Source organism: Branchiostoma floridae, chromosome 4 (genome assembly GCF_000003815.2).
Source record: "Branchiostoma floridae strain S238N-H82 chromosome 4, Bfl_VNyyK, whole genome shotgun sequence".
NCBI lineage: Eukaryota > Metazoa > Chordata > Leptocardii > Amphioxiformes > Branchiostomatidae > Branchiostoma > Branchiostoma floridae.
This window is the reverse complement of record NC_049982.1, coordinates 20219941-20247380: the sequence shown is the minus strand read 5'-3', so window position 1 is coordinate 20247380 and position 27440 is coordinate 20219941. Positions and strand designations below refer to the sequence as shown.

Sequence of the window (27440 nt, the reverse complement as noted above, 5' to 3'; positions counted from 1 at the left end):
CATTTAATACACCAAGGAGCTTTGTACTACCATGATCATTTAAAAAGCCTGAAGCTAATCCTGCACACATTGCAATGGCTTGAAATGATGGCATAAATTAGGAGCCTCAAACTGCTCTTTACTGACTATCAACCTTTAAGGTCTTTAAGTTTAAAGGCAACCTAAGAAATATCACATTGTTAAAATTGGAAAAATTCTGAATAAGGCAGTCTGTATAATATTTACATCTAATGCACTATTTTAGCACGTTTACATCATTATTTCATAAATTGAGCCGTTAAAAACAGCGCGGGAATGAGTTGCACGAGGATTCCAGATCAAGTCCTTATTTTTGGGGGGTACAATAATAAGGAATATCCTCATGCAACTTGTCTCTGGGCTGTTTTAAACCGCCCAAAGTATCAAATTATGATGTAAATGTGAGAATACAGTGAAGTAGATGTCAATATCAGACAGATTGCCTTATTCAGAATATTTCCACTTTGACGCTGTAATATTGCTTAGGTTGCCTTAAGGTACCAAATATAACGTAACGTTATATAATCATATAAGAGAAAGGACGGCACCTGACAAATCGGCTTCGGAACTTTTAATGTTATATAAAGGACAGGTCGGCACTATGCCCATGATCAAGTTGGAGATTGTGAAATTATGAAACTCCGAGTGACCTCACTCAAGATGGAAAATATGAGAAACACGCGAAAAGACAAACAAAACCTTGCCGCAGTCACACATTATCTTGAAAAGTTCGAAAACCAAGGCGGCAAAACCAAGATGTAAATACATAACCCCATAAACATAAACTTCGATAAAGCTTTCGCTACCCGGCGCGTGCAAACAGAAACACACGTACACAAACTAGCTCTTAAGCAATACCAGCTATGGACGGCAGACGTCGCTGTTACATTGTATTGCTTCTTGATAAAAGTAATCCCGTATCACAGGGAGTATGCTTTCCCCCTCTACTTCTATCATGTCAATCTGAAGTTGTTGAATAGTCAAAATGATGTTGCAAAACACAATTCTTCCCTTCAATGTCTTATAATGAGTAAAAAAAGAAGCAGTTCTTCTGCCCCATCTGCAGCCTGCACGGATCACATCGCCGGAAGCAGGATCATATCCCTACGCGATATAATCCATTTTGTTTGGAGGGAGAACCAGAAAAGCCAGACGGCGAAAATTTCACCAACATTCTCTCCAGGATTCTCAGCCCTAAAGGTAAGCTTTCCTCCCTATCGAAGCGGCATAACTTTTGGATTGTTATCGCGGGGCTCTTTTACTAACTTGTTGGTGAGTTGGATCGTCCATCTGTGCTGGCGGTGTTAGTGTTTTGAAAGGAAAGAAGAAAAGGTGGGGAGGGGGGTGGTGTGAGTGAGAGTGAAGTACGGTGTTGGCAACATTTTTTTGTGGCTTGAGTTTGTGGTTCGGAGGTGCGATGAATGATGGGCCTGATATGCGGTTTGGAAAGGGCACGTCGGAAAAGATTTGACTGGTCGTGTTTCATCGCTGTATGCCATGTAAATTAGCCATTATGGTTGAGTGTGTGCTCTCTTTGTGTCCCAAAAATACATGGGGTTTACTAAATATTAAGATGTCAAATTTTTGTGGCAGGCACCAACAACAGTGTTATGTTGGTAGAGGTGGGAAGGGTGAAAAGCATAAAGGTTTAGCTATGGCTAAACATGTAGCGGTATAACTCAAAAGAAACAGTGCATTTTGCAATGTTTTTGAACAAATGGAATTTAAATACTGTTTTTAAATAATAAATGAATAAACAAATATTTTTTTTACTTTTTATTGATGTAAATTTTTTTGCCATTGTTATGTGACCAGGCCTTGGAGCCATCAAGGTTTGCATCCATACCACTCCATAATGAAGGCTATTCATTGCCACAGCCGTACAAGTGGTCACAACATTTTGAGAAAATCAAACACAGACTCTGACACTAGAAGAGGATCTGCATGTCCTTTTACTTACATTATAATTGGTCACTTAAGTTCGTGTTTAGACTGCTTTGACTCAGTATGATATCATAAAACGTAATGAGCAATTTAGTCAAATTTGTCAAATTGTCAGGGATGTTTCTGAATTAACCTTTTAAGAATATGTATTATGAACATTAAGAGTTTTCTTATAATGCATTATACATGTAACTCTTATAATACATTACCTACAAATACTTCCAACATGACTAACACTGACAGTTGAGAAACAACCAGATCTACGGTGGCAAAATATATAATATCAAACCCTCCGGTGCCCCTTTGACTCCCTTTGGCCATCTACTCTTTACTCCTTAGCCAGCTGATGGCTCCGTAGGATCTGCTTGGAGATTAAGAAACAAGAGCACATTGTGTTATTGACATTGTCAATTGATCATGAGCCAAAGGCCCATTGATCCCACAGTCACAGAAATTACATTAAAACAACACAGTGCAACTGTTCCAAAACAGACTTTACTGTCCTGACTAGTCCAGACATTGTATAGAATCTACAGTTTTGCAAGTGTGTGGCTCAAATAGATGTTATATACTGCCTCGAAACAGAAAGGCAGGGAGATCCAACCAGCCTTATTCAGGGCTGATTTTGTACCCCTATCTCTTGACTTGTGGTGAGGTATGATCAAATAATGATAAATGATCAAGTACATCCATGCATCCATGATCTATTGTACGTTTGCTATCTCCAACCAGCACCTGGGAGCCTTGTGAAAAGGTTTTGTGGCAAGCCGGAAAACGATATCGGGGCTGGTTGGAAATTAAAGAGGTCGGTTTTGTGATTGGAAATGTGTTGTTACGACTTGTGAGGGAGATTATAAGATTGGCATTGACATTATCATAGTACTGGGACTTTTCACAGAAATGCGTAAAAGGTTTCAAAAACTAGCTGTATTCACTACTGGTCTATAGTGAATGTGAATGAAACTTATTCTCGGCCAGTATGAATAATGGTTTTTCATTGCAATCCTGCCCTAATTTTAACCACGTCTCTACAAAATATCTTCTCCATTTTGCTTTACTTTCTTATACCCTTATCTGCGATGACGGGGGCTCTTGCATTGGCTTCCTCTAAGTTCTAATGTGTATTTGTAGGAGAGCAGGTGATTAACAGTTTTACACATACCCTGTATGCACAGGTCTTAGTTTTAGTCCATGAAGATTGTGTAATTGACATGGTTGAACACACCTATGAGTTGTTGATGTCCGTACATGATGGAATTAATTGGATCCTATGATTGGTTCATGTTCAAGTTCCCATGATAGTCTTTAGCCCCAGGCAGAGGAAGTTTGACATTTCTCTACTGACTAGAGTCTCAATAGACCTTACATAAAATGTAGACCATTATGAACTGTTAGTGTATGTGTCACTGTGCAGGGTTCGAATTAACCACTTGCGCACCCCCTCCGCGCAAGTAGTTTTCTCCGTGCGCAAGTTGTTCAGAAAGTCAGGTTGCGCGCGGCGCAACTTGATTTTTTTTTGGTAAACAAAATGATCCTCAAGTTACAGGCCCTTTACTAAAAATATCAGAAAATGTACGCCCTGTTTTTGGGATGTGCGCCTTTGGTAAGCCCTAATTTTCCGCCGGAAACTTCGCTCGAAGTTCAAAATTTGCCGATTTCGGCATGCAGCCGCCATTTTTCATCTCAAGTCTCGCGCCATCTCGCACTAACTCACATCTTGTGAATCGCGAGAGTCGCATCCCATTGGCCATTTCGGCGTGACGTAGTGCGCCTGGGCGCTGCTATTGGTGGAATATCTAATGTCCCAACACTGTAGAGTAGAATTTGCTGTGTTCGCGGAAAAAAATCACGCAACAAAGCGTGTAACTTTGACAATGTTTACGAAAACCCATCGACTACCTAACGTCCTTGCTGATAAGTACATGTATAGGCTTACTTTGGAGGGAGAGTTTCTTTGCTTGTTTGGGACAATTCTGTCGGTGGAATGCGGGGAAAACAACAGCTAGTGTGACGATGACTATACTGGGGAGGGGCGCACGGTCGGCACTGTTCAACGGAGGTCGCAATTTTTTCACAGTTCTTTGAGATATTATTTTTGTTGCAGTCTTTATTTTCAAAAGATTGATAAATGGATGTTGTTTATTGAGAAAAGTGCGCTTAATTTGCCCTGCATATATTTTTGTGTGCTATATTTCGACTGAAATTAATAGCTTTTACAGCTAATTTGGAGAAAGTAACAGCTTGGAAGTGGCGCAACCTGAAATGCTGGTGGCGCAAGTTGGTTTTTGATTCAGGTTGCCTCCTGCGCAACCTGGCTGAAAAAAAGTATTTCGAGGCCTGCTGTGTATACATGCCAGTTTTCCATGTCCCTATACTATATAATTAAACATTATTATGTAAAGTATATCTGTCATCACCAGTAACGTTAGCTTGCCTTTGTAAGGCCACACCAGTTAGATCCCGTTCATACCTGGATTTGCAAATCAGGATTCATCCCGACACTGGGCTGATCCCGGTTTCAGGTAGATTTAGCAGATCCTGCTTAAACATTTGGGGGGCTTTCTACCGTTCATACTAGTTGGGCTTTGTGAATCAGGATCAATCCCATGCTAGAGGGAATCCCAGTTCATGAATCCTGGTATGAATTGGGTCTTTAAGTAAAGCTTTTGTGCAAAGTCATGGAAATGGCATCTTTGAAAAATATCACCTCTGGAACATATTCAACTGTTGAGATAATGTTATTGTATAACCCGATGAAAAATATTAACAGTTGAAAGTACGTTTTTAATTTTTTTAATGGTGTTTTTAGACTTAGAGGGAACTTTACAAGTTACATGTTGTATATCTTAAAATGAGTTAAGCTTGAGAAGAATGCCTGGGAAGGAACGTCCCTCTGAACAGCTGTTGATTGTTAAGTCACATTTCTGAGATTGCTATATACTGTGGGGAAGGGAAAACTTACAGAAATGTATGATGTTAATTAGTAGGATTAGGAATCAGAAAACTACAGGTGGATATTTTGACTGTCTTTTAGACTGTTAGTATTTAAGTATATGTACATTCATTCAAGTTTCCAAGTGTTGTAAGGATATGAGAGCATGTTTAGGGATATGGATACTGTATGTCTAAGCTGTGTCCTTTCTTTTCAGTGCAAGCCAGGATACTACTGTGAGTAGTATATACCGAGCGTAGTAAAGTACCATTGTGAGGAGGAGGAGGGTGACACTTGATCGTGTCCCCCAGGCTGAGAATCCCTAAGGACAATATAGTATGCGGAGTGAGCCCCCCCAACACCCCGGCATGGATCGGGACCCTGGGTATGGCCAGTATGTATTCCACTTCCTTTTGCTTCTTTTGGTGACTTAGTCTGGAGTCCAGCCTTGTTTGCTGTGGTTTGCTACCAATGGTTGCTACTGGCAGGGTAGTGATCTTTGGGTGCAGACCAAGGGTTAGAAGGTTGGACTCCAGGCTATTGGTGACTATGACAATGTGTTAGCTAGTTAGCAATTTTTAGACTAGTTAGCAATTTTTTATACCAATTATGTACCATTCTGTGACTGTTCTCTGATGTTGGAAACAGAAGCCAACAGAAAACAGTTAGCAATTGTCAGTAGATAATCTGCCAGAAATGGCATTATGAAAATGCTGGCTGAGGACCCTGCTACATGTGGTTTGATTGTGTGATATTTACTTAAAACTAAAACAGTAAAAGGAAATTTAAGAGCCAATTTTAAATCTGAGATCATTTTTCTCTCAGGTTCCATAGAATGGATACATTTGCATGTAACATACATCATCTGTGTCGGAATATTGTTTTAGGCAATTCTTTACCTCATCAGGTAGATCAGAGAACAAGCATATAAAAAGTAGCAAAATAATCTGTAAAATAAGGTACATTCACATTGGAAACATATAGACATTTCAGTTACAAATGAATGTACTTATGATTTTTTGTCTTGGAATATGTGAGCATGAGGTAAAAAAAAGGTCTAATGGATTGTTTGGCTTTTGGCCAAATGGTGAAATGCTTGATGTGTATGTGTATGACAGGTACAGGGTACAAAATACACCCATGGCTGATCAGCAGTTTGCAGATAAATCAAAATTGCAAATTAACAAATCGTTAAGTAAAATCCCATTATACTGTATCATAAGTTTACATAACTACAACAAGCTCTTTCCATGCTTGCTGTAGTACATAATCCTAACATATTCAACAGCCAGCAGAACAAGCCTATAATGATGGAACCTAGGAAAACCGGAGGCACTACAGCTGGTAATATTTGTATCACAATAAAGACTGTTATGACAACTTTCCCAACATGTGAATTTGTTCAGTGTCCATGTTGCTGTTGGTCATAGATGATATGTATAAGAGACAGAATCATATGCACCATGTCACATGTTAATTCAGGTCATCAACATATTTAGTAACATCAGTTCAGTTCATTCTCTGATAGGTGACAGTGCGATGTTGTCCATACAAGACTTTTGCTAGATCTGTATAATTGGACTTGGTTGTCACAATAAACATATAGATACTGAGATTATGTTACATGGTCCTTGAAAACTGTTTTTTTAACTTTTTGGTGGACTGTTGACATTACAATGAGGCCAGGTTCTGTTATTGTTCCTTAGACATAATATTTTATAAACTAAAATATTATCAAGAGAAAAAATGGGTCTGATGGAAATTGACTCTCAATATTATTACTAGTATTTTCACTACATCATACAGGTTGGGGTTTTGTGCGCGTGAAAAAATTATGCTTGAAAATATGCAAATTAGCTGATTCCCAAGGGATTCTGAAAGTTTTTGCAGTTTTCTACTTAAACACTCAAACAAAATGACACAAAATGGAATCAAGTATCATATTGTTGCATTCTAGAGTACAAAATCTTGATCTGAGTGTTTTTCAAGTGATTTTTATGTGGGCGAAGCCCAACATTTAGTTTTTCCTCAGATATTTGCATATTCTAACCGGAAATCAGAAAAAATGGAAGCTGTAAACATGCACTCCACGTTTCAAGCTTTTTGATTGGCTTACAGTCGCACTTTCTCGCTTTTACGTCAGAGGTGAACCTATCAACGCACAGAACACAATCGGCATCGACTTTGATAATAGCCAATCAGAACTCAGAAAAAATGGAAGCTGTCAACATATACTCCGCATTTCCAGCTTTTTGATTGGGACAATGCGGACTGTCTCGGGTGTACGCAGAACTGAACCAATCAACGCACAGGACACAAAATGGCATTCGGCATGCAGTTTGACAATACTATAGCAGCTGAGACGACCAAACAGGCGCTCAAGGAAGAAGTTGCCCGCCATGGAATGAACGAGATTGATAAATTTTCAAACAAAAACGTTATCTTCAGAAAATTGGACCTTGGAATCTTGCAAATTGAACGGTGAATGGACGTGTTCAAGCAACGCAATACATTTGTATACCTGTTAAAACGTGCGCTTGTAACATGTTGTAGACCTGGCTCAGTGGTATTATTCACGCATGGTAAACCAACGCTCCGGGATCGAATCCGTGGACAGATAATGTTTTTTTTTTCTTTCTTTTTGCTGCATTTTCGCGAAAATGTTGCCTTTCTTGTTGCTTCTTTCTTGCGATTTTTGCTTTCTTTTCCCTTTGCCCACATTTTGCATTTTTTTTCAAAAATGTTGCCTTTCTAGTTAAATCATAATAAATGTTAAGTTTTCATGCGCAAAAAAAGTTTGAAATTTGTGTGTGAAACAATCTGCTTCAAAAGAGATGAAATTAAGCTTCTAGAATGAAGAAAAGCCTCAAATTGTTACATCATACAATATAAAACATCATATGTGTAATTTTTCCATGTATTTCTGGCAAATTTACCTGATTTTGAAATGTTCAAAATATGCAAATCAACCTATTCCCAAGGGATCTAAAAATCAGTTTTTTTTTCAGACGAAAACTTCAGGTAACAGCTGGGAAATTATATATTAGGTTCACATTTTTATGCCTTAGAATTCCTTGCTGCATATTTTCTGACATATTTCAGGAACTTTACTTTTGTTACGCAAGTTGACAATTTATTGAAGATCACACTGTGATCAGTGTGTCACACTTGCAGACAACTTGGCTATAGTTTTTGGGTGAAATGCTCACTCACTCCATACATGATCCCCTGTATTGACAGTTCAACTGTGCTCTTTTGTGCCATTTCATTCAACAGAATCATGGCTGTGCTCTATCTCATCAGTCCTCTGGGAACGCTCCTGCCAGAGCTGCTCATTTGTGGCCACAGGGCACAATTACCCAGGGTGCACCTGATCCCACATCCGCACAACAATGGGCATTGGCAGGTTACCCACGGCTAATTAGGTCTGCTCGTTAGTCTCCATTTACCTGACAGAACTGCACAGACTGTGGCCTTCTGATTCATGGGAACACAACTGATACAAAGCACAACACCCCAGCCCCCTGATTAGGTTCCCTTGATTGGTCTGTGGCCTAGCAAGAAATAAACAGTACGTACTAATTAGTGCAGCTGTTGGCTTGAAGGTTTATTCTGGAGTTGTATTAGAGGTGATGGTTTCACAGACCATGACAGTCTGTTTATAGAATTGTACGTGTATACCATGGTGTATACATGTAGATGTCATAACATCTAGTTAACTGTAATAAGAAGTTTTTGTTAGGTTTATGTTTCCAGTAGTTGATACCACATTGTTTCTAAACCTTGGTTCTTAGGCAAAGAAAATCTTTAAAAGGAGTATGTTATAGGTTGTACGACCCTCTGAGGGTATAGTTGGTAATGACTAAGGCCCACTTTACATTACGCTTTTCGCGTTAACGGTAAATTCCCCGTTATCGGGACGCCGCTATCGGCACCTCTTTAGACACACCGCCTGGAAATCTGACAGGACACCCGCGGCGCGCGGTGGATTGTAAAATCTTGGTGAAATTCTACCCGTTAAGATCGCAGTTTTTTTTTAGCTGCACGTTGTTATATTGAACAACCGTAAATTTTTTGTTTGCGTACCGCTACCAAGTGATTGAAAATTCAAATACGTGACTTGCATGAGAAATACAAGTCCCTGCCTACCTTGTTGTTTCGCTGACACTTCCGGTAACTTCGACCACAAAATTTTCGATAAAAAAGCACTTAAAAACCCTTTCAAAGCGAACTGTTTGATAGAAGATCCCTTTCTTTCAGTGATGACCTGCTAAATTATGGCTACGTACTGAAATAACCGTGATATACGCATAATTCCTGCAGGTATAATAACTACCTCGTACGTAAAAACTCAAGCTGCCAGCAGTTCATGTAGCGGGAATTTCCCCACCAATGTCATAGCAACGGCCACCACTGTCATAGCAACGGCCAATCGGAGACGCGTAATGGGATTACTTTATACACAATTTGCAGAGATAGCGGCTTCTGGTTTCGGTACAACGTAACGATGTATTGCAGGAGAAATTATTCGGAATCAAACTTGTATATTTTTTTAAAGGTCTTCCACGAAAATTGTGCAAAAATAGGTCGTCCAAAAATGTGAGAATGAGACTATTTTTCGCTGACATCCCGCCTGCTTTGAAGGTTGACTGCAGACCCGATTGACGTAAGAGCCTGCGTAGGTGGCCATTACGGAAAAGGCAGGCCGTGAAAACTATTTTTTCTGCGTAGTTCGGGTTGATTTTTGGGTTGACATTCATTCTACTAGTATATAAAAAAGTAACTATCGGAAGACTGTTTTCTTATCACTGTATTCTTACCCAGCGTTATGAACATGATCGCTGCTGGCAATTTTCCTCCAATGTTTTGCAAATCTGTACCTACCATTTTCGCGCCATATGCTAATAAGCGCGCGCTTTATGCTAAACGTCTAAACCCTGACTCCCGCTAACGCGAGCCCGACGTGTTCTCTTTATACGCAGTTTGGCGTTCACGGGGACTCCCGCTGAGCCTACGGCCGTACGCTTCGGAGTGGACGGGAGAAAATTTGGCGTTAGCGGGGCTACGTTAACGGGAACTCTCTTTACACGGGGCTCCCGTTAACGCAGTCCCGCTAACGCCAGTCCCGCTAACACGAAAAACGTAATGTAAAGTGGGCCTAAAGCACAAGCCTGGTATACATCCTATTCCAGTCCCTGTACACCCCAGTTATGATGGCTTCTGTCCAGTCCACACTAGTTGGTAAAGAAATGATTGTCAATTCACTGAATTGAATATCTGACTAAGTTATAAATCAGAGTTGTAATTGGCTCGGAGTCACATGGTCATCGTAACGGTATTGTAACAGGTTCTAGCAGGAAGTTCGATCCCTGTCACTCTGAGACTATGGCCCAATTTACATGAGGCACTTTGAACGACGTACGTTATTTGTCCCTAGGAGTCGGACACTTTTGGTTTTATACACACCCCTGTGGCTTTTTGTTTTAGTTTTTACACAAGGAAAAGTGTCCTAGGACATGTGCAGCGCGTCAAACGTTGTAAGACGTTTTATTTTTTGCCTTGTGCAAATCCTGCCAATGAAATATGCAATATGCAATACCATAAAAGGCTCCAATGGAACTGGGACCAAATTGGAGCTAGAGTAGGATGGATACCAAGCTTGATGTGCACTTCTTCCATTCTGGTCAGATTAGATATGATAAAGGATAAGTACATTTGTACATATATATTGTAACAAATCAGGTCCTTGGAAAAAATGAGGGTAATTTTTTTTGATTGGGAAATTCCATGATTTTTGTTCTGAAGTCGTGCTAGAAATGATATCCATATAGATTTGGTGTTAAAAAGTCTGAACACTTTATTTGGTGTGACACACTGTGGAAGCAAATGTTAATGAAAAGACATGGTAATTACATTTGCTATGGGAGAGCTTGGAGGAATGTCTTTCACTCTTTATGTGCATAAAAGACCTTTCATCAAATTCAGGCCAGCTGTGGTTGAAGAAGGCCTTGCATCTGATTGCCTGTGAATATGACCAATTTCATCACCCATACCCTTTACTGGTAATGCCAGACATCGCCAGTCATGTCCTTTTTCTTGGAAAATCCATTTCTTATCAGGATTTATTATACCAGTAGATCAGCTGCACATTGGCTGATCATATGTTCCAGATGACTGGAGTCAACATCATTGTAGCTGTGACATGGTTGCAGAATACAGTATTTATCTGCAACCCCCGGGTCTATGATGCAGGGACATAAAGTAGTGCGGCCACAAATTCCCCGGTTCTCGAAGATTGGATAGAAAGTCATATATGAGTGGCATCCAAGTGTAAACTTGGATATGTCATTATGTGGTGTAGAAATACAAATTTAAAGCAGCTTTGGGACTGTATGATTGGATTGTGACATTTTTCTAGTTTATCACTTTATGTACACTGTAAATGCAGAAATTTTCGCTGTGGTTTTATGTTCACAGTTGTTGGCATTGCCAGTTCATTTTTCCATGGCACTGCATTGGCAGTAAGAGACTACAGTGCATGGTGCTACCGAGAATATAAAACCACTGCAAACAGTCCTTTTTACCCCTACTGCGAAATCAAATCCCCTCAAACTTAAATGCATCTACACTACAGTAAATCATTTGCACCTCTCAGGGTGATTCGGGGAAAAAATTGAGCTAGCTAGAGCCCTGAAGTGCAGAGAGAATTTAAAAGAATATTTCTGTAGGTTGTACTTTAAACTCAAACACATTTGTTTCTATTATTTCTGTTGTGCACCCAACCATGATTTTGCCATGTCGAAGCCAGTCGCCCTGTGGCCCCTAACTATAGAAATCCCCATAGGCAGAAAACTGTGTTCTGCCTCCAGAATCACTGACACAGTGGAACTGGAATGGCACAGGCTTTTGCTGGAGCAACAGCTCCTCCCTGCAAGTATCTACCATACTGCAATACTGCAGAGTGAAACGTCACAATGTGGCAATGTGTAAAAAGGTATGATTCTCTATGTATACAGAGATTTTAGTCATTCAGCAAGGGTTCTCTGTATTGGAATAGTTTATTCACCAAAGTATTAAAAAATATAATAAAAGTTTTATCTCTCCATGTTCACATATATATTTTTCATATACATGTACTAATATTTTGGTTGTGACATTAACAACATCAGCAGATATGTTTCATGTTCGTAGGTATCAAGTAAAGGGCTACTCTTATACATCATATCATATCAAAGAATTTTGTGACCTCTGGCATTATTATTTCTTTGGGGCAGATATCAAGGTAGGGAAGAGACAATTCAAACAGATGAACTGTTAAATCTACTGAATCATTCATCTTGTGTTCCCATCTCTGATTGGTCATTTCATGTTGTTGTTTGACCTTCACATGTAGCAATGACATGATAAATTTGGAAGCTAGATTAAAATGATCCTGATGAACAATCTGCTCAAAATGTGCAAATTATCTGTAAAAGTTGCAGACATGTAGTTTTTTAGTTGGTTGTCATTTCCAAGATTTTTGATTTGTGGAAAGGCATCTAAGTAAGGACAACATAGGAAGCCGATACAGAGTTATATTTACTCACTCATTACTGAGGTCAGGTCATTATAAAAATTAAATGGACTAGAGAGGCGACATTTTCGTGAAAATGCATAATGTTTCCCTTGGAGCAATTTGACCTAGGTAGTAGCCATATGTAGTGATCTATCTGTCTCATAAGAAGTGTTGTGTAGGTATGGTTTTATGTATATATATATATATATATATACATGTATATATACGTATATATATATGTGCGTGTGTGTGTGTATGTATATACATATATATACACATACATATACATAGATACATCTCTCTCTTTCTATATATATATGTGTATATATATATATATATATATATATATATATATATATATATATATATGTGTGTACATATATATATATATATATATATATACATATGCACACACATATATATATATATATATACATACATATACATATCTCTCTCTCTATATATATATGTATGTATATGTAAATATATATATGTATGTATATATATATATAACGTTATAGATCTATATATAATAAAATAGAACACGGTGTATTCTGCATCATCCTTGGTTCCAGCCGTGCTGCGGGTCGGATTACTCTCGGGTCTTTGGGTGATCCTTCCTGTGGTTGGGGTGGTAGCTGGGGTGATACGGCTATATATATAAGACACGTGTGTGTGTATTGTATATATATATATATAGATAGATAGATACATGTTGTCAGAAGAATGACAAAGAGACAATGTTATAGTTCAGAGAATGTATTTGAGAATGTTGGAAATAAATGGAAAGGCTGATTTTGTAGCTAGGGTCCTTGTCATGGTGAGTCCAGCTGCTAGTAGTGCTGCTTTGTTGCGTTAGTGATGTTGGACTGTGTCGTTGTACAGAAGTGGCTTTCTGGGCTGGTTGATAGTCCTGCAATGGAAAGATGATATGTGCATGAGATGAGTTGTCAGATTATGTATTTTTATGTTGTTCCCACATACAAACCCCATGTTTACTCTTAAGTCCCAAATAAACATACCCCCCGGAAAATGACCAAATTACCATGTAGATTGTGTAGGTGGTATGACTGGTAACCAGGAGCCAACAGTGCTTTGAAAGTCAACAATTTTCAAATAGAAAAAATTGACATGATATATGAATTTTGTACTCGGAAGGTGAAGCAATTAATGTAAAATCATTTCAAGTACTTTACCATATCAGTTAGCAATGTTGAAAAATTGGGCTAGCTTCCCCGATATGACTCCTAACCAGGAGCAACAGTGATTTGAAAGTGAAGAATTTTCAAATAGAAAATTTACATGATATATGAATTTATCATTTAATTGCAAGTACTGAAGCATATATGTTTTAGACATTACCACCAATGAAAACACACATCAACATTCCCAAAGTTTGTTGTGAGAGGTCATCTATAAAAGTAGTTCAATATTCAGAATCTGACGATAATTTTTGAAAGTCAACAGTATGAAAATATATCTGTTTTGAGACTTGAAAGTAGTACTACGTTGTGGCATGCATGACCCGAAGTGACATAAATGTCGGGCATGGATTGATGTGTACGAAGTTTCCTTGCTTTACAAGCTGTGTAAGTGCCTTTTTTTATGGCGGCGAGAGTTGAAAACCTGAACGCTAAAATTCAACATGGCGAAGTCTAGCTCATTTGCATGATAATTTGTGACTGGCTACTTGCGGGCTTTACCGCTGGCCGTAAATTTTACGCTTGCGGAAATTTTGTGAACATCGACGAATTTGCGTCTCCAAAATTCACATCAGAATGGAACAAAGGTTGTAAAGCCCCAATTTGGCCGAAAAGAATAAACGTACGTCCAAAATAAGAACGTACCGCAGGGCTCTCCCCAGAATTTTTTTGGGAGTGAACTGTGAAGTTTTCATCTTGTACGTAACGTTAGAGAAAATTCACTCTACAAATTTCCGGTGGCTTGCTCTGACGCACCGTGCTAAGATGCCATTATATCCAGGGAGCAGACATGAAAGCGTTCAGTTTTACCGGGCTTTTTCAAGGTAAGCAAAAGTATTTTCTGTCATAATAAAACATCGTGGCTCGCTGTTCTTCCCAAGAAATACGTATTTTTGTACAGAGATGGCGCGAGTCAGAAATACGCACCTCTGATTGGTGAATGGCAGCACAACAACAACAACTGAATACATAAAGAGGGGGAATCCCCGGCGAAGTCGCGCTCTGATTGGTTGGAGCGGTGCATCATGGGAGCTTTCCATCGGCTGCTGCTTGCTGCCGCCATTTTTTTGTTTCAAAGAGTTACATTTTAAAACGCAAAAGAACGCTATTTTCACGATTACATTGGACCATCGTAGTTAAAATAAATGCATAATCCAAAGAACTTTCCATTGATGGTGTCTCTAGCGTAATTTTGGGTTTCGATGCAGCCGTAATTGTGCTGAGAGTTAGCGAGGGTTATTCACCGAAAATAAATGATGTCGCATTTTTCTGGTGACACAAAAACAAAACTTCAGCAAAGAAGCATTTTTCTGGTGACACAAAAACAAAACTTCAGCAAAGAAGAAGCCTGCAACATTTTCGGATCATAGCGATTATTTTCTGGGTAGAATGTTCGTGGATGTGCCGGCGTGCAGCCGCATGATACCTCAGTTATAGAATATTTGTTGTCACAAGGGCCACGGTATGAGAAAAAATTATGCCATCCCCGGCACGCTGCTACGTGTGGCCTTTACCGCTTGCGTAAATTTTGTCAACAAAGGGACTTAAAAGGCTTGTAAAGCACGGAAACTTAGTAAACATCTTGAACATGAACGGCCTATATTTCTGTGGATGTAACGTTAGTTTTTCGGGGATGGGAGCACAACGTGGATCAAGGGGAAAATATGAGATTCGTGCAGCGTGGATCAAGGGGAAAATATGAGATTCGTGCAGCGTAAATTTTGTCCCGCTAAGGCCATGGAAATGTACCGTTGCTTACCTGCTTTGCAGTGCGTGGTGGAGCTGTGGAGCCGACAAAACACACCTCGTACGCGCGAGCCGACAAAACACCGAGCCGAGTGCAGCTGGTGGAGCTGTGGAGCCGACAAAACACACCTCGTACGCGCGAGCCGACAAACCAAAACACCAACTCGTAGACGCGCGCGTGACTGCTACAGTGCAGTGACCTAGCAGCTCATTGGTTCACATTTGACGTATCCATGACAAAGATAGACTTCTGCCCAATCAAAAAGCTGGTCTGTGCGTTGATAGGTTTACCCCTGACGTATCAAGCTAGACTTCTGCCCAATCAAAAAGCTGCTCTGTGGGGACTGCCATTTTGTGACCTTTGCGTTGATAGGTTTAGCCCTGACGTCTGAGCAAGATAGTAAGAATGTCAGCCAATCAAAAAGATGGAAACGTGTACAACTTCCATTTCTCCTGACTTTTTTGTTATATGCAAATACCTGTAAGGATACTATATGTTCTCCCTTCGGGAAACATAAAAATAGGAATGTCTGGCGTTTTGGGTTCAGTACCTGGGTGTTTGTTGCCAAGTGCCAAAATGGTGAATTTTTGACAAATTTTGCTTCACAACCACTTTACAAGTGCTTTAGACTGAAAAAGAAACTAGGGACTATACAACTGCATTGTTTATATGTTACATCCTCTGAATCCACTGTAACACCTTTAACAGTTGAGTTTCCTATGATTATAATGTCATTCATTACCTCCATGAAATGTAATGGAATCATTGTATCGCATGAAATTTACGAAAGCTCTAAATTTTCATGGAGGTATGAGGTCGCCGAACTCTAGTTATTATTATTTTTATTCTAATTTGATATTTGGTATTGAAAGTGAAAGATCTAAGTAATGAAATTGCGGAGGCTTCAGCGTGATTTCACATGCAGTTGGCACCTGACGGAGACCATGTTATTCATACAGCCTGCTCCTGAGGGAATTCATCCACAGACATCATCCTCATGAAAGTTAAACAGTACCGGCTGTACCAACGGATCTGTTTGGTTCTCAGCCCTGGTAACAAATATTACAGGCCTGGGGTACAAACATGCCTGCAATTCGCAATGAAAAATTTAGACTCCAGGTAAAAATGCAAAGAATTTGAAATTTTGTAGGCTCAAAAAACTCAAACTTAATATCAAGGGGAATCACAAATTTCTTACATTTATTTACAATGTAGCATTGTCCTTTCTTAGCACATTGTAAATATTGTGAAGACCTGGTAGCAAAGATTTGCAGTTCACCAAAACCATTTCATGCCATTTAAGATATTTATGTATGGAAAATGAACACTTTCTTCGATACTGCATAGAAATCATAGCTTTAAGTTTACGAAGTACATTAGCTGACTGTACAAGTCATTAATATTACATATGAGATTGTTTTCAAAATTAGCCTGATTTTGAATACAATGTATATGAATAATTAATCCTGGGTCTTAACTTTCAACAACAGATAACATAACCTGGGGTATTTGTTTCATATGAAGAGGCAGATTGGTCCATGAACGTAGTAGAAGGGCAGGGGCAGATTACCCATATCTCTGCTGAGATAGCCTTTGGGATCAAAATCTGTATCTGTGAAAGGGCTAAGCAATTGAGCAATATTTCAGTTTAGTTTGATAGTCTCATTATCACATTTTACTATGACATAGAAACTGTGGTGTAAAGCAATAGGTGATACAGCTCTGTGATGTAATTTATTGACCTATTAATTAGTACATAGGAGCATAATTATGTTTGGAAATATATCACCTGAAGTATCCATCTTCTGAACACACTCAGTACACAAACATGGGAATTTAGAATGTGAAAAATGTTCATTGTCATTTGGTGCAACTAGACATGGCAGTAACATCTACTATTGTTTTACCAAAATGTAATTAAGATATTTAAAGAACTAATAGAATGGCAGATTATTCACCCTTAATGTTTGCTTAGAGTGCCTTGATGGAAAAGTTTGAACAAAATCCAATGATACGACATGTATAGCTGTGTGATATTTGATATGACCAACTGCAACAAGTGAATCCTGGATGGATATCCATTACCCTTTCCTAACACCATAATATTACCTGATCTGTGTTATAATGTCAGCAGCCAAATAAGGTCATCCACACAATGGCAAATTCAATTCATCGGCAGCTTCTGTATTGACCCAGCTGGACGAGAGGAAATATGGCCTACCTTGTGCGGAATCTTGTTCCGTGTTGCGCCAGCAAACGCTCCGTCCTTCGTGGTCATCTCAGCCATTTTCAATCCCGCATTATGAAAGCACCCAGGGGAAGGCGTTGCATGCAAGCTGCGAGCTCGGAGGATCTGATTGATTTCCCACAAAGTCATTATGCTAAAGGGACAGGCAAGCCCGTCCAGCTCCTGCCAGAAATTTAGGTCGCCCAGCGAAAATTTCAACGAGGGCCAGATTAAAACTTGGTCCCCAAATCATTAACATTCGCAATATGCGGCCAAAGTGATTCCGTTGTTTCATTTATCGTAAGGAAAGCATAGGTTCAATGACTCAGTCGTGTTATAATCAGTTAAAACTAGAGGAATTTAAGTCTGACTGACTTCTTAACTCAAACGCCGTTACTCCTAAAAAATTTGACTAATGTGAAAAGAGAAAATTTATCAATGTCATTACATGTAGCTTGTGTACTACAAGTGCTGTAACGATAGTGATGTCATTGTAGGAATGCGCTCCATGTGAAATAATCAGTTGTCCACCAGTATTATTCGCCTGTCCATCACCCTGGGGTAATAAATGAGCACTCCCCCAGAAAGCTAGATTTGTGAAGATTCAGGGTGGTTGGTTGGAGGGCCAGCCCCTCCCCTCCGAGGCCCTGCATGGGTAATGTGATTGTATTACAGCCTTCCATCCGCATGTATAAAATATCAAGGAAAGCAAGATGGCAGCTGACCCATTCTTCTCCTCTCCCTTCTCCCCCTTCTACAGACGGCACACTCCCTTCTACTCCCAGCCCGACATCAGGATATACGAGTTGAACAAGAGGCTTCAGCAGAGGACAGAGGTAATACTCATCTCTTATCTGTACATCCCTAGAACAGGACAGTACAGGTGACACAGTACTCTCTCTGAGATAGCATCTACATCTATAAATGACTACCAGCTTACATGTACAACACCAGCTGGTATTGCACACTCCGATATTGTTTTATAGAGCAGAATGTATTATCCTACGGCTACACTTAGAAAACGATAACATTTAAGTATATGTCTGATACGGATCGCTTGTACATTTATACTGCATGTGTACATGTATGTTTACCGCCAGAGGTTGTATCGGTTCCCGGTGTGCGTTGTTTGACCCCAGATTGCGTATAACTTACAAAGTCCGGCACAGAGTGCGTGATTCCTGTTATTTATGCGGGGGTAGAATTGACCATGGTGTACACACTGATTGTTACATGGTGGGTACAGGCGTGAGTCCAGATGAATGATGGGACTGGTGTGACAGGACAGGTTGGCATGGTGACAGTATCAGACCACGGATACGATACATTCCTGGTGTGAGGTCATTTTTTTCATCCGGGTAATATCAGTTCTCTGCGTCAAAACAATTTATGCTAAATTAGGAGTCCTGCAAAAAAATTAATGCACCATGGTTGAGTCACATATTCATCTAGAATTTTGTGTTTTCTATTTGCAGAGCTGATAGTGAACATTCAAATTTCGAATTTGCACTATTTGCTGCTAGAATAATTAATGTTCCACATGTGACTAAGAAAACTTTGGCATGTTTGGGTTGTCAGCTTTATTGAAGAATCCTTGCATGCCCGTAGCCAGGGGGGGTTCGGGGGGTTCGGAAGAACCCCCCCACATGCTCAAAGGTCCGCTTTTTCACGCTCAAAGGTCCACTTTTTCATGCTCAAAGGTCCCCTTTTTCCTGTCCAAGATTTTTCTCAAAGGTATGACTGATTTGCATTATTCACTGATAGACATTTCATTCAATCGTAGTGAGGCTATCAGCAAAATTTGCCCCCAGAAAGTGCAGGAAATGGCTTTTCAGAGGGTCCAGATTTCAAAATTTCCCCGGACCACCATTGCAACGGACCACCATTGTCCACCATTGGTATCGGACATGGTGAAAATATGTCGGGGGAGTCGGCCTCAAAGACTTATGCCAAAAACCTTGTGTATTTTAAGAGAAATTCCATTAACCCTATTCAGACAGGGGGGGGGGGGGGCTTTTGAGGCCCGCGCTAACTTCGATGTCCTATAACGCCACAACGGCTTACGCTAGAGCCACCAAATTTGATGAGTTTTCCTAAAATATTGTTGGCAACAATTCTACGAAGTTTGACAAATTTTCCATTTTTTCTTGTTGCCATGGCAACCGTTTGTTGACAGGCAGTTTTGCCAAAAATCACTATTTTTGGTTCTAACAATGTATTTTTCACATTTATTTGCTATATTACTGCAATTTTGTTACATAAATAAAATCTTATATTATTTAGCATATCTTTCATAATTATATATGCATAAATTATGCTAATTTGATGACGTCATCAGCCCAAAATCCAAGATGGCGGACCGAATGGCCAGATCAAGAATAACAATCTAATTATCCCTTAAAATTTGTAACTACCTGGTATTTTTTCATCAAAAACCATCTAAATGAATGAATTTAGTCTATTTCCATTGCCCTTTGTGATTATTTGTTGCAAAAAAAGTATTTTTAAAAATTAAAGGTGGTGGATATAATATGGCGGAGCCAAACTCGTATCTTAGATGTGCATGACGTCATAAAATGACGTCATATTGACGTCATCGATGTTGCTATTGGCAACACAAAGCGTAACAAACATTATTATTCTGTTATCTGCACTTGTTGTTACATTTTTGTAGTATAACTTGAAGTTTTCTGAGAATACCCTTTTTTCATGGGTTTGGCCAATATAATCAAATTGATGACGTCATTATTACGTCATCTTACGTCAACGTAACGTCAAACGTCACATACTTGTCAGATATTATGTCGACGTCATGTCCTAAAAATTTGGTGGCCCTAAGGCACGTCGTTTTAAAGTTATAGGACTTAGAAGGGGGGGGCCTAAAAAGGGCCCCCCCCCCCCCCCCCCCCGGTCCAGGGATGACCAAAAAAGCCCGGTCTGAATAGGGTTTTAACTTAAACTTAGCCAGCAAATTTTGCCCGTCAAAATGCAGGAAATGGCATTTCAGAGGGTTAAGATTTCAATTTTTCCCGGGGGAGCATGCCCCCGGACCCCCCTAGGCAGCTCACGCCTTTGGCGTGAGTCTCGCGCCTGCGGCGCTCGATGGTCCCACAAGTACTAAAAAGAACCCCCCCAACCAAAATCCTGGCTACAGGCATGCCTTGTACCTATTTCTGTACATATGTAGTTTGTACTGGTATATAGATCTGATTCTGATGGGTAAAAAATGCCAATTTGGGTAGTATTTCTGTACCAAAACTGTTCTGCATGGCCAACATTATGTGTTACCTGTACACACATGTATGACCTACCATGATCATATCCAAACAACAGGCAATCCCAAGATCCAAACCAATCCCCGTATCTGTGGAATTTGTATGATACAGTTGATGTAAGTTCGAACAAAGTTTCTAAGACAAATTTCATGTAAGAGACCATTTATACTGTTAGTTATTTGACAATTGAAATTCTCTGGACAGTTTGACGATGGGCACAAATGCCACATTCTAAATCAGCAGATACATGCATTTTCAACAATAGCTACATATATGTCAAAGAATATTTCAAACTCCAGATTTTATTATGAGATTCGTGCAAATTAGGAATTTCATTTTATTTGAAATGCTTATTGAAAATAACACTATGATGTAATTTTGTAAATACCTACTTCTCTTGCAAAGCTGAGGTAACATGTTAGATTTAGTTGCACATCAGAACATCACCTGGAATATGTGTAAGTACATGTAATAACGACAGTGTGCTCTCAGAAACACTGCACCATATCCTGAACCTTACCTTGGCTTTCCGCCATCACTTGTTAAAAAACTCACAGATTGGAAATTCAGTTGTGAGTTGGTTGTTGGTAAATGTGAACGCAATGTTCACAAAAAGGCAACCTCCTCTATAGCTTAGCTAATTGTATGGGAGACGTGATATTCAAGCGAAAGTGTGCACTGAGAAATTTGTATACATTTGTTGTACAATGTTGTAAATATTTGTCTCCTGACATCATTGGAAGAATGGTAAAACATTTGTATGTAACAGTACTTCCATTGCAAAGAATGACTTGATTCTTTCACACATGTGTACCTAGTCAAAGTAGGGCTGACTTGATGAAATGGTAGTTGGCCTGTAGTGCTGGCAATGATTTGTAATGTTCATACCATTACTACACTCACATGTCAGATTCTGACACTACAGTTGGTATTAGTTATTACTGGTACTACCAGGTATATTGGATATACAATGTAGCCAACTGTTGCTTTCCAGCCCGCATACATTGTAAAATGAACTGTGAATCAATAAATCTCTTCACAAATTTCAATTTTCTCTCCATGAGACTGAAGCATATGGAAGACTATTCTGAATATTATTGAACATCTTACATCACAGTGTAGTGTGTATATGATTGAAGAATCTTTGTTCATTCTATCTATGTTCATGCAAACGTGCTAAAATAACACAGCATGGCTTTATGGCAGCACCAATTTGATATTGTGTTTTTCGATTCTCTTTCAGGAGAATCTCAGAGAGGTGGGTGGAATTTTTTTCTTTCTAAGCAAGTAAAAAGAATTGAAAAGTTGTTGCTTCACATGCGCTTTCTGTCTTGTTTTTTTCACCCTTAATTTTGAGTGGCACTTATATCTTATCAGACTCGAGTATTAGTCTGACTAATCATTTATTTCTTTAAGGTAGTATCTCAGGGTGGCTGAGCAAAATTTCAAAATGATATTTTCCAAAAAATAACTATCAATGTTATTTTCTATGTAATTCTATTTTCATAATCTAACATACTTTCCCATCAAATGTTCCTTTTTGTCTGTCAAAATTCAAGGTCAAAGTAGCTGTCTAAAATTACGCAAAAATGTCAAACTCATCATAACTTTTAAAACTTGATATCATTGGATAGGTCTTAGTAAAACAAATAGAATGGTTTTTATTTCAACAAAATCGGACATACCGTTAGAGAGTTATGGCCATTGAAAGGCCTGAAAATTATGCATAATTTCTCTTGATCAGCTAATTAAATATGCAAGATTACAATATCTCCGTACTCATACAAGATACAAGGAAAAAAATTGGTGTACAGGGGTTTTATAATATGTTGATTTGAATTATTGTCCTGAAATTTATACATCTAGTTCAGAAATGATGAATAATCCTGAATAATTGAGTTCCAGGGGTAATAAAATCAGAGTCCACTAATTAAATATGCAAAATCACCATATTTTCCCTATCCTTGAAGATACAAGAAAAAAAAATAGTATACAGGGGTTTTGGCACATGCTGAATTCAAATTTGACCTCAAAAACATCACTTTGGTCTTTTTACAACCTGTAAAAGTGGATTACGTCACTACTACCACAACAACTTGATTTTTACGGCCTAATTTTTGAAAAACTGTTCATCGAAAATGTGTAAAATTAGTTTTATTATGAAATTTACCCTGTAAGGAAAAACTTTGTGCGCTCCCGACGCAAAACAATGCTATTTAGTGCTCCCAAATGCTGTTAGCATAAGGGGTAATTAAAATTTCAGGAAAAAAATTAATAAAAAATCAGCATGACAAGGTATGATAAAATCCACGCGCAGATCTATTCAAATCACTATTATGCACATTTCTGAAAAGTTTCAATAATAACAGACAAAATACAAGTCAAAATTTAGGCTTTTTAGGCTTTTTTTTCTAAAAATGGGCGTGGCCTAAAAGTAGTTGATGACGTCATTGTGACATCATACCAATTTGCATAAACTATCTTTATGCGTTAGGGTACTACCTTAGAAAAAATCAAGGTCCATACATTATCTAAGATGGTAATTTTAGAAGACCAAAAACACCCCCCAAAACTCCTCAGCCACCCTGAAATCCTACCTTAATAGTAGTACAAGATACATGTAGTCAGAGGCAGTTAAAGGGAATCCAAAACTTTTTTTTTACTGTTTTCTATATTATCAAAGTGCACATTTTTCTATCCTCGTGCAATTACACTGAAAGTAATTTTCTTGCGAGGACTCCAGTGTTGTCTCTAAATCTGATTTTAGTTTGTTTGCAATGACCACATTGATTTGTCATTGTAGCAGGTGATATGCTTTCTCCTGTTGTACACTTGAAGCAAAATGTATGCTATTTGATTTCACCACACAAACACAATATTTCTGAGAAAGATAGCTGTTTTCATCGGCTTGCAATTTGAGTAGAAATCTTCCTCATTACTGACTGTGTAGATGAAACAGACAGTTGAATAATTTCTGCCCAAGAAATCCATTTGGCCATGGGCATCAAGTCTGTTGGATCGATATTTCTGCAACCTCTGTGACACACACAAGCTAACATGTAGGGGAAGGGTCATTCTTATCTTTATCTGGTGCAAGGGATGAGGCAGGAAGGGATTAACCATTTTCAACATAAGAGGAGGCCTTTCCCTTTAAAAAACCTGTTATCATCAATTTTGCTAGCTTTCAATATTTAAGGAAGTGTAACATTTAACACTGAAAAAATAATGTATTTTCCCACTCTTGTTAATTTGATGGATAAATAAAATTTTATTTCAGGTATTTTTCAAGCCAGTTTTTGTGCCTTGAAGCTCTTAAAGCCTTGGATAACATGGTGTTAATTGTCATGTTGGTTTGTTCATGTATAGGACAGCGACAACTTGTGGTGGGATGCTTTCGCAACAGAATTCTTTGAGGATGATGCAACGTTAACATTGTCCTTCTGTTTGGAAGATGGGCCAAAGAGATACAGTGAGTTATGCCAAATACTTCACTTACATGGTCATGTTCTGGTTTCTGCATACTCTGTAGTACTGTTGACAGGCAACCCTCTCGGTATGAAAATAAGTTTTTCAATATCCCACTTGGACATTGTATATTACATATTTCATTCAAGGTATCATTTTTATTCTTTTTTATTTTTGACTCCTTTTATGTTCGATTTATTCATACATGTGAGCTGATGTTTCTTTTTTGAAAAGGAATAATTTTACTGATTGGTGTATATCACAACTAGTGCAACAAAGGTATATATTTGTTTGAACCCTTTGTTTTATTCATGAGAATAAATATTCATATTCAAAAATGTAAAAGTTGGAGTGAATGGAGAGGATCTGGCTAGTATAGATTGCTTGGGGTGTTCCTGCTCTCATGACTGCACATTGAAGCAAGATTAGCATAAGGAGACTGCACCCTAAGCCTCTTTGCACTTAGTGCTTCTGCACTGCTTGACCCTTGACCTGTTTGGATGAACAAATTTTGAAGGTCAAATCTTGAGATCATATCATATTTTAGCATGACGTTTATCTACATATGTCGGTAAATAACATTATTGAACTAGTTTCCAACACAAAAGAGGTCACCAAAAAGCAATGGGTTCCGTTATGATAACGAAGACCAGATAGAGGTTTTGTCCAAAATTTGGCGAGTCTAATCATTGTGTTGGAAACTATTCCAAAATCATGTCTTATGTGGTGTTGCAAAAGCTGAGGTTACAAAGAGGCTTACAAAATCACTGTTACGGCAAACATGCACAGGCACAATATAGCATGTCTTGGATGTCTTGTAAGGGGTGATGTTTGGGACATATGTTTGGAAGTCATGTTTACCACAGTCTCATGTTCCTAAGGGTGGATGTAAAGACAGGATTAGACACAATTCGGATTTGGTGGAAACAATTCAGATTTGGTAGACACAATACAGATTTGGTGGAAACAATTCAGATTTGGTAGACACAATTCAGATTTGGTGGACACAATTCAGATTTGGTGGAAACAATTCAGATTTGGTAGACACAATTCAGATTTGGTGGACACAATTCAGATTTGGTGGACACAATTCAGATTTGGTGTTCTCAATTGGCTTGTTAGCCTGAGACCAATCTAACCTGAGGTTTCCCCATCCCAGAATGCCGTGGATGGGTTTTGTCGACACCCCGAGGCTGTATGAACCCTGTGGTTGCATGCGAGACATTCTATATGTTAACCTGTGCCTGTTTGTCCATGCCTAGTCGCCCCCAGTAGCCCCCCGTTTCTTCAGGGGTGGCACTTTGAGGACGAGGGAGGCATAAAGCAGTACAGTAAGTTGGGTATTACTTATATTACATGAAAAATTGACCGATTTTGGCATTCAAAGTTTTTAAAAGACATGAGTAACGGTTTTCCACAGTGACAGCTGACAAGGTCCAAAGTGAACATCAGAGGTTACAGAAGTGTCAAGGAGGTTCTTTGAAGCAAATCACAGGTTACTACATGTTAGCCAAATCCCTCTGAAAAAAGCAGGAAACCACATAGTATTATGATAATAATAAAACAAACTATATAGAAAGATTTGCCTGCTTATAGACAGGTACATGTATGTGGATACTAAAACATGGCAAGTAACACTCACATGCAAACTGTAATTTGTAGACATATTAAAAACTTAAATTACAGGTAAGACAATGTAGAAATGTGGTGTAGTTGATGACTGAATGCCGTGTTAAGTTGGTATCTCACTGGAACTCTGCACGTTGGCGGTGTGCCTTTGTCTTTCTTTGGATTTGTTTCCTATTTGTATTCCGTTGACTTTATCATAGGAATATTGTGCTGCAAAAGTACAAGTACAATGTATAACCTTAAAGACTACAAAAGAGACAAAGCGTGAAAAATCAAATTCACTGAGGGCTTTGAAATATGCCCTTTTTTTTAAAGCATTGTTTTTTCTAGTTATTTTCAGGCATAGAAGTCTTTTTAACAGAATTACAAGATGAGATGTCTACATGGTACAGGCCCGATAGCTTTCTTTCCACCCACAGCACATTATCTCCATACTCCATGGCCCATCACTTTACAAAATCTTTCTGACCTTGAAGTGCGGCTCCAGAATTATTTTTCCTCACTTTAAATTCTGTACGCGTCATGCCGGCAACTCCAGTGGGGACACTAAAGAGAGATTAGATTTATCATTTTGTGTAAGCAGAGAAATACACTTTGTCTTTAAGTAATCCTTGTAAGTAAAGATTGTATTAATCTATACTTGATTATATATTGCCAGGCCATTGGTACTGTCATATCAGCATGGTTTTGATTTTCGATTCATGTTTGTCATACATGTCGTTGGTCATATCCTTTATCAAATGGTTGCCATATGTGTTAGTATTAGAAGTATGGAAGAGATTGTTTTTTAACATACCTATTTAGTTTGGTAGATGATATTCCCCTTGCTCATTGAACTGGTATTGTTTAATACATGTGCATGAACATTATTACCAGGGTTCTAGCTAGTGCATTTTAGCGTAGTGGGCCACTACGCTAAAATTTGTGACCCCTACGCTAAAATAAGGGCCACTACGCTAATTTTTAACTAGTGTAGTGGTGCTTTGCTGTCATTTGCTTGTTCAACAATGACAAATAAATGTCTGAACAATGAAAAATGATGATATGCCACTCAAAACTGACCCCAAAATCCTAACTTTTAACTCTACATCTTCAAATCTCACTGTGGAAGGACCAAGACCCCCCCCCCCCCCTTCCACACCAATCTCCTGATTAGTCGCTTTGCTACCATGCCATTCCCACTACGCTAAAATAAAATCCTGGCTAGAACCCTGATTACCTCAGAGTCTGTGAACATGGAGGTAGCAGTTTTTGGTCTGTATGTTTATTTGTCCTGGAGTGTGTTTGCAGTTAGTTGTTGAATATTGCAGAGTAGCAGGATATGAGGCGGGAATATGGTGTAATTAGAGACTTGCAGGGTAGGAAGGTTGGTTCGGCCCGGGTCCAAAATTGGTGCCACAGGCTTGGCCTGGGTCGAAAGTTTTGCAAGAAGGCAGAAATGTAATA

General features: G+C 38.9%; 1 protein-coding gene and 1 long non-coding RNA gene across 6 annotated transcripts in view; one reads left to right on the top strand and one right to left on the bottom strand.

Moving 5' to 3' along the window:
- Positions 1-1065: 1065 nt before the first annotated feature.
- LOC118414017 (LIM domain-binding protein 2-like) overlaps positions 1066-27440 on the top strand; it is a 42518-nt gene continuing 16143 nt past the window's right edge. For 3 of the 5 annotated variants that reach the window (XM_035817737.1, XM_035817735.1, XM_035817739.1), the window contains exons 1-6: positions 1066-1218; positions 5112-5288; positions 18386-18461; positions 22144-22158; positions 24267-24369; positions 25628-25696. In XM_035817737.1, the coding sequence (XP_035673630.1) occupies positions 5233-5288; positions 18386-18461; positions 22144-22158; positions 24267-24369; positions 25628-25696 (319 nt within the window). In that variant the 5' untranslated portion in view covers positions 1066-1218; positions 5112-5232. The remainder of the gene's footprint in view (positions 1219-5111; positions 5289-18385; positions 18462-22143; positions 22159-24266; positions 24370-25627; positions 25697-27440) is intronic. The other 2 variants (XM_035817736.1, XM_035817738.1) reach the window with 2 other exon arrangements.
- On the bottom strand, positions 13193-15928 carry LOC118414019. Its single transcript, XR_004830904.1, has 2 exons — positions 15411-15928; positions 13193-13362 (listed from the first exon to the last, which is right to left on the bottom strand). It is a non-coding gene; the product is annotated as an uncharacterized LOC118414019 (long non-coding RNA).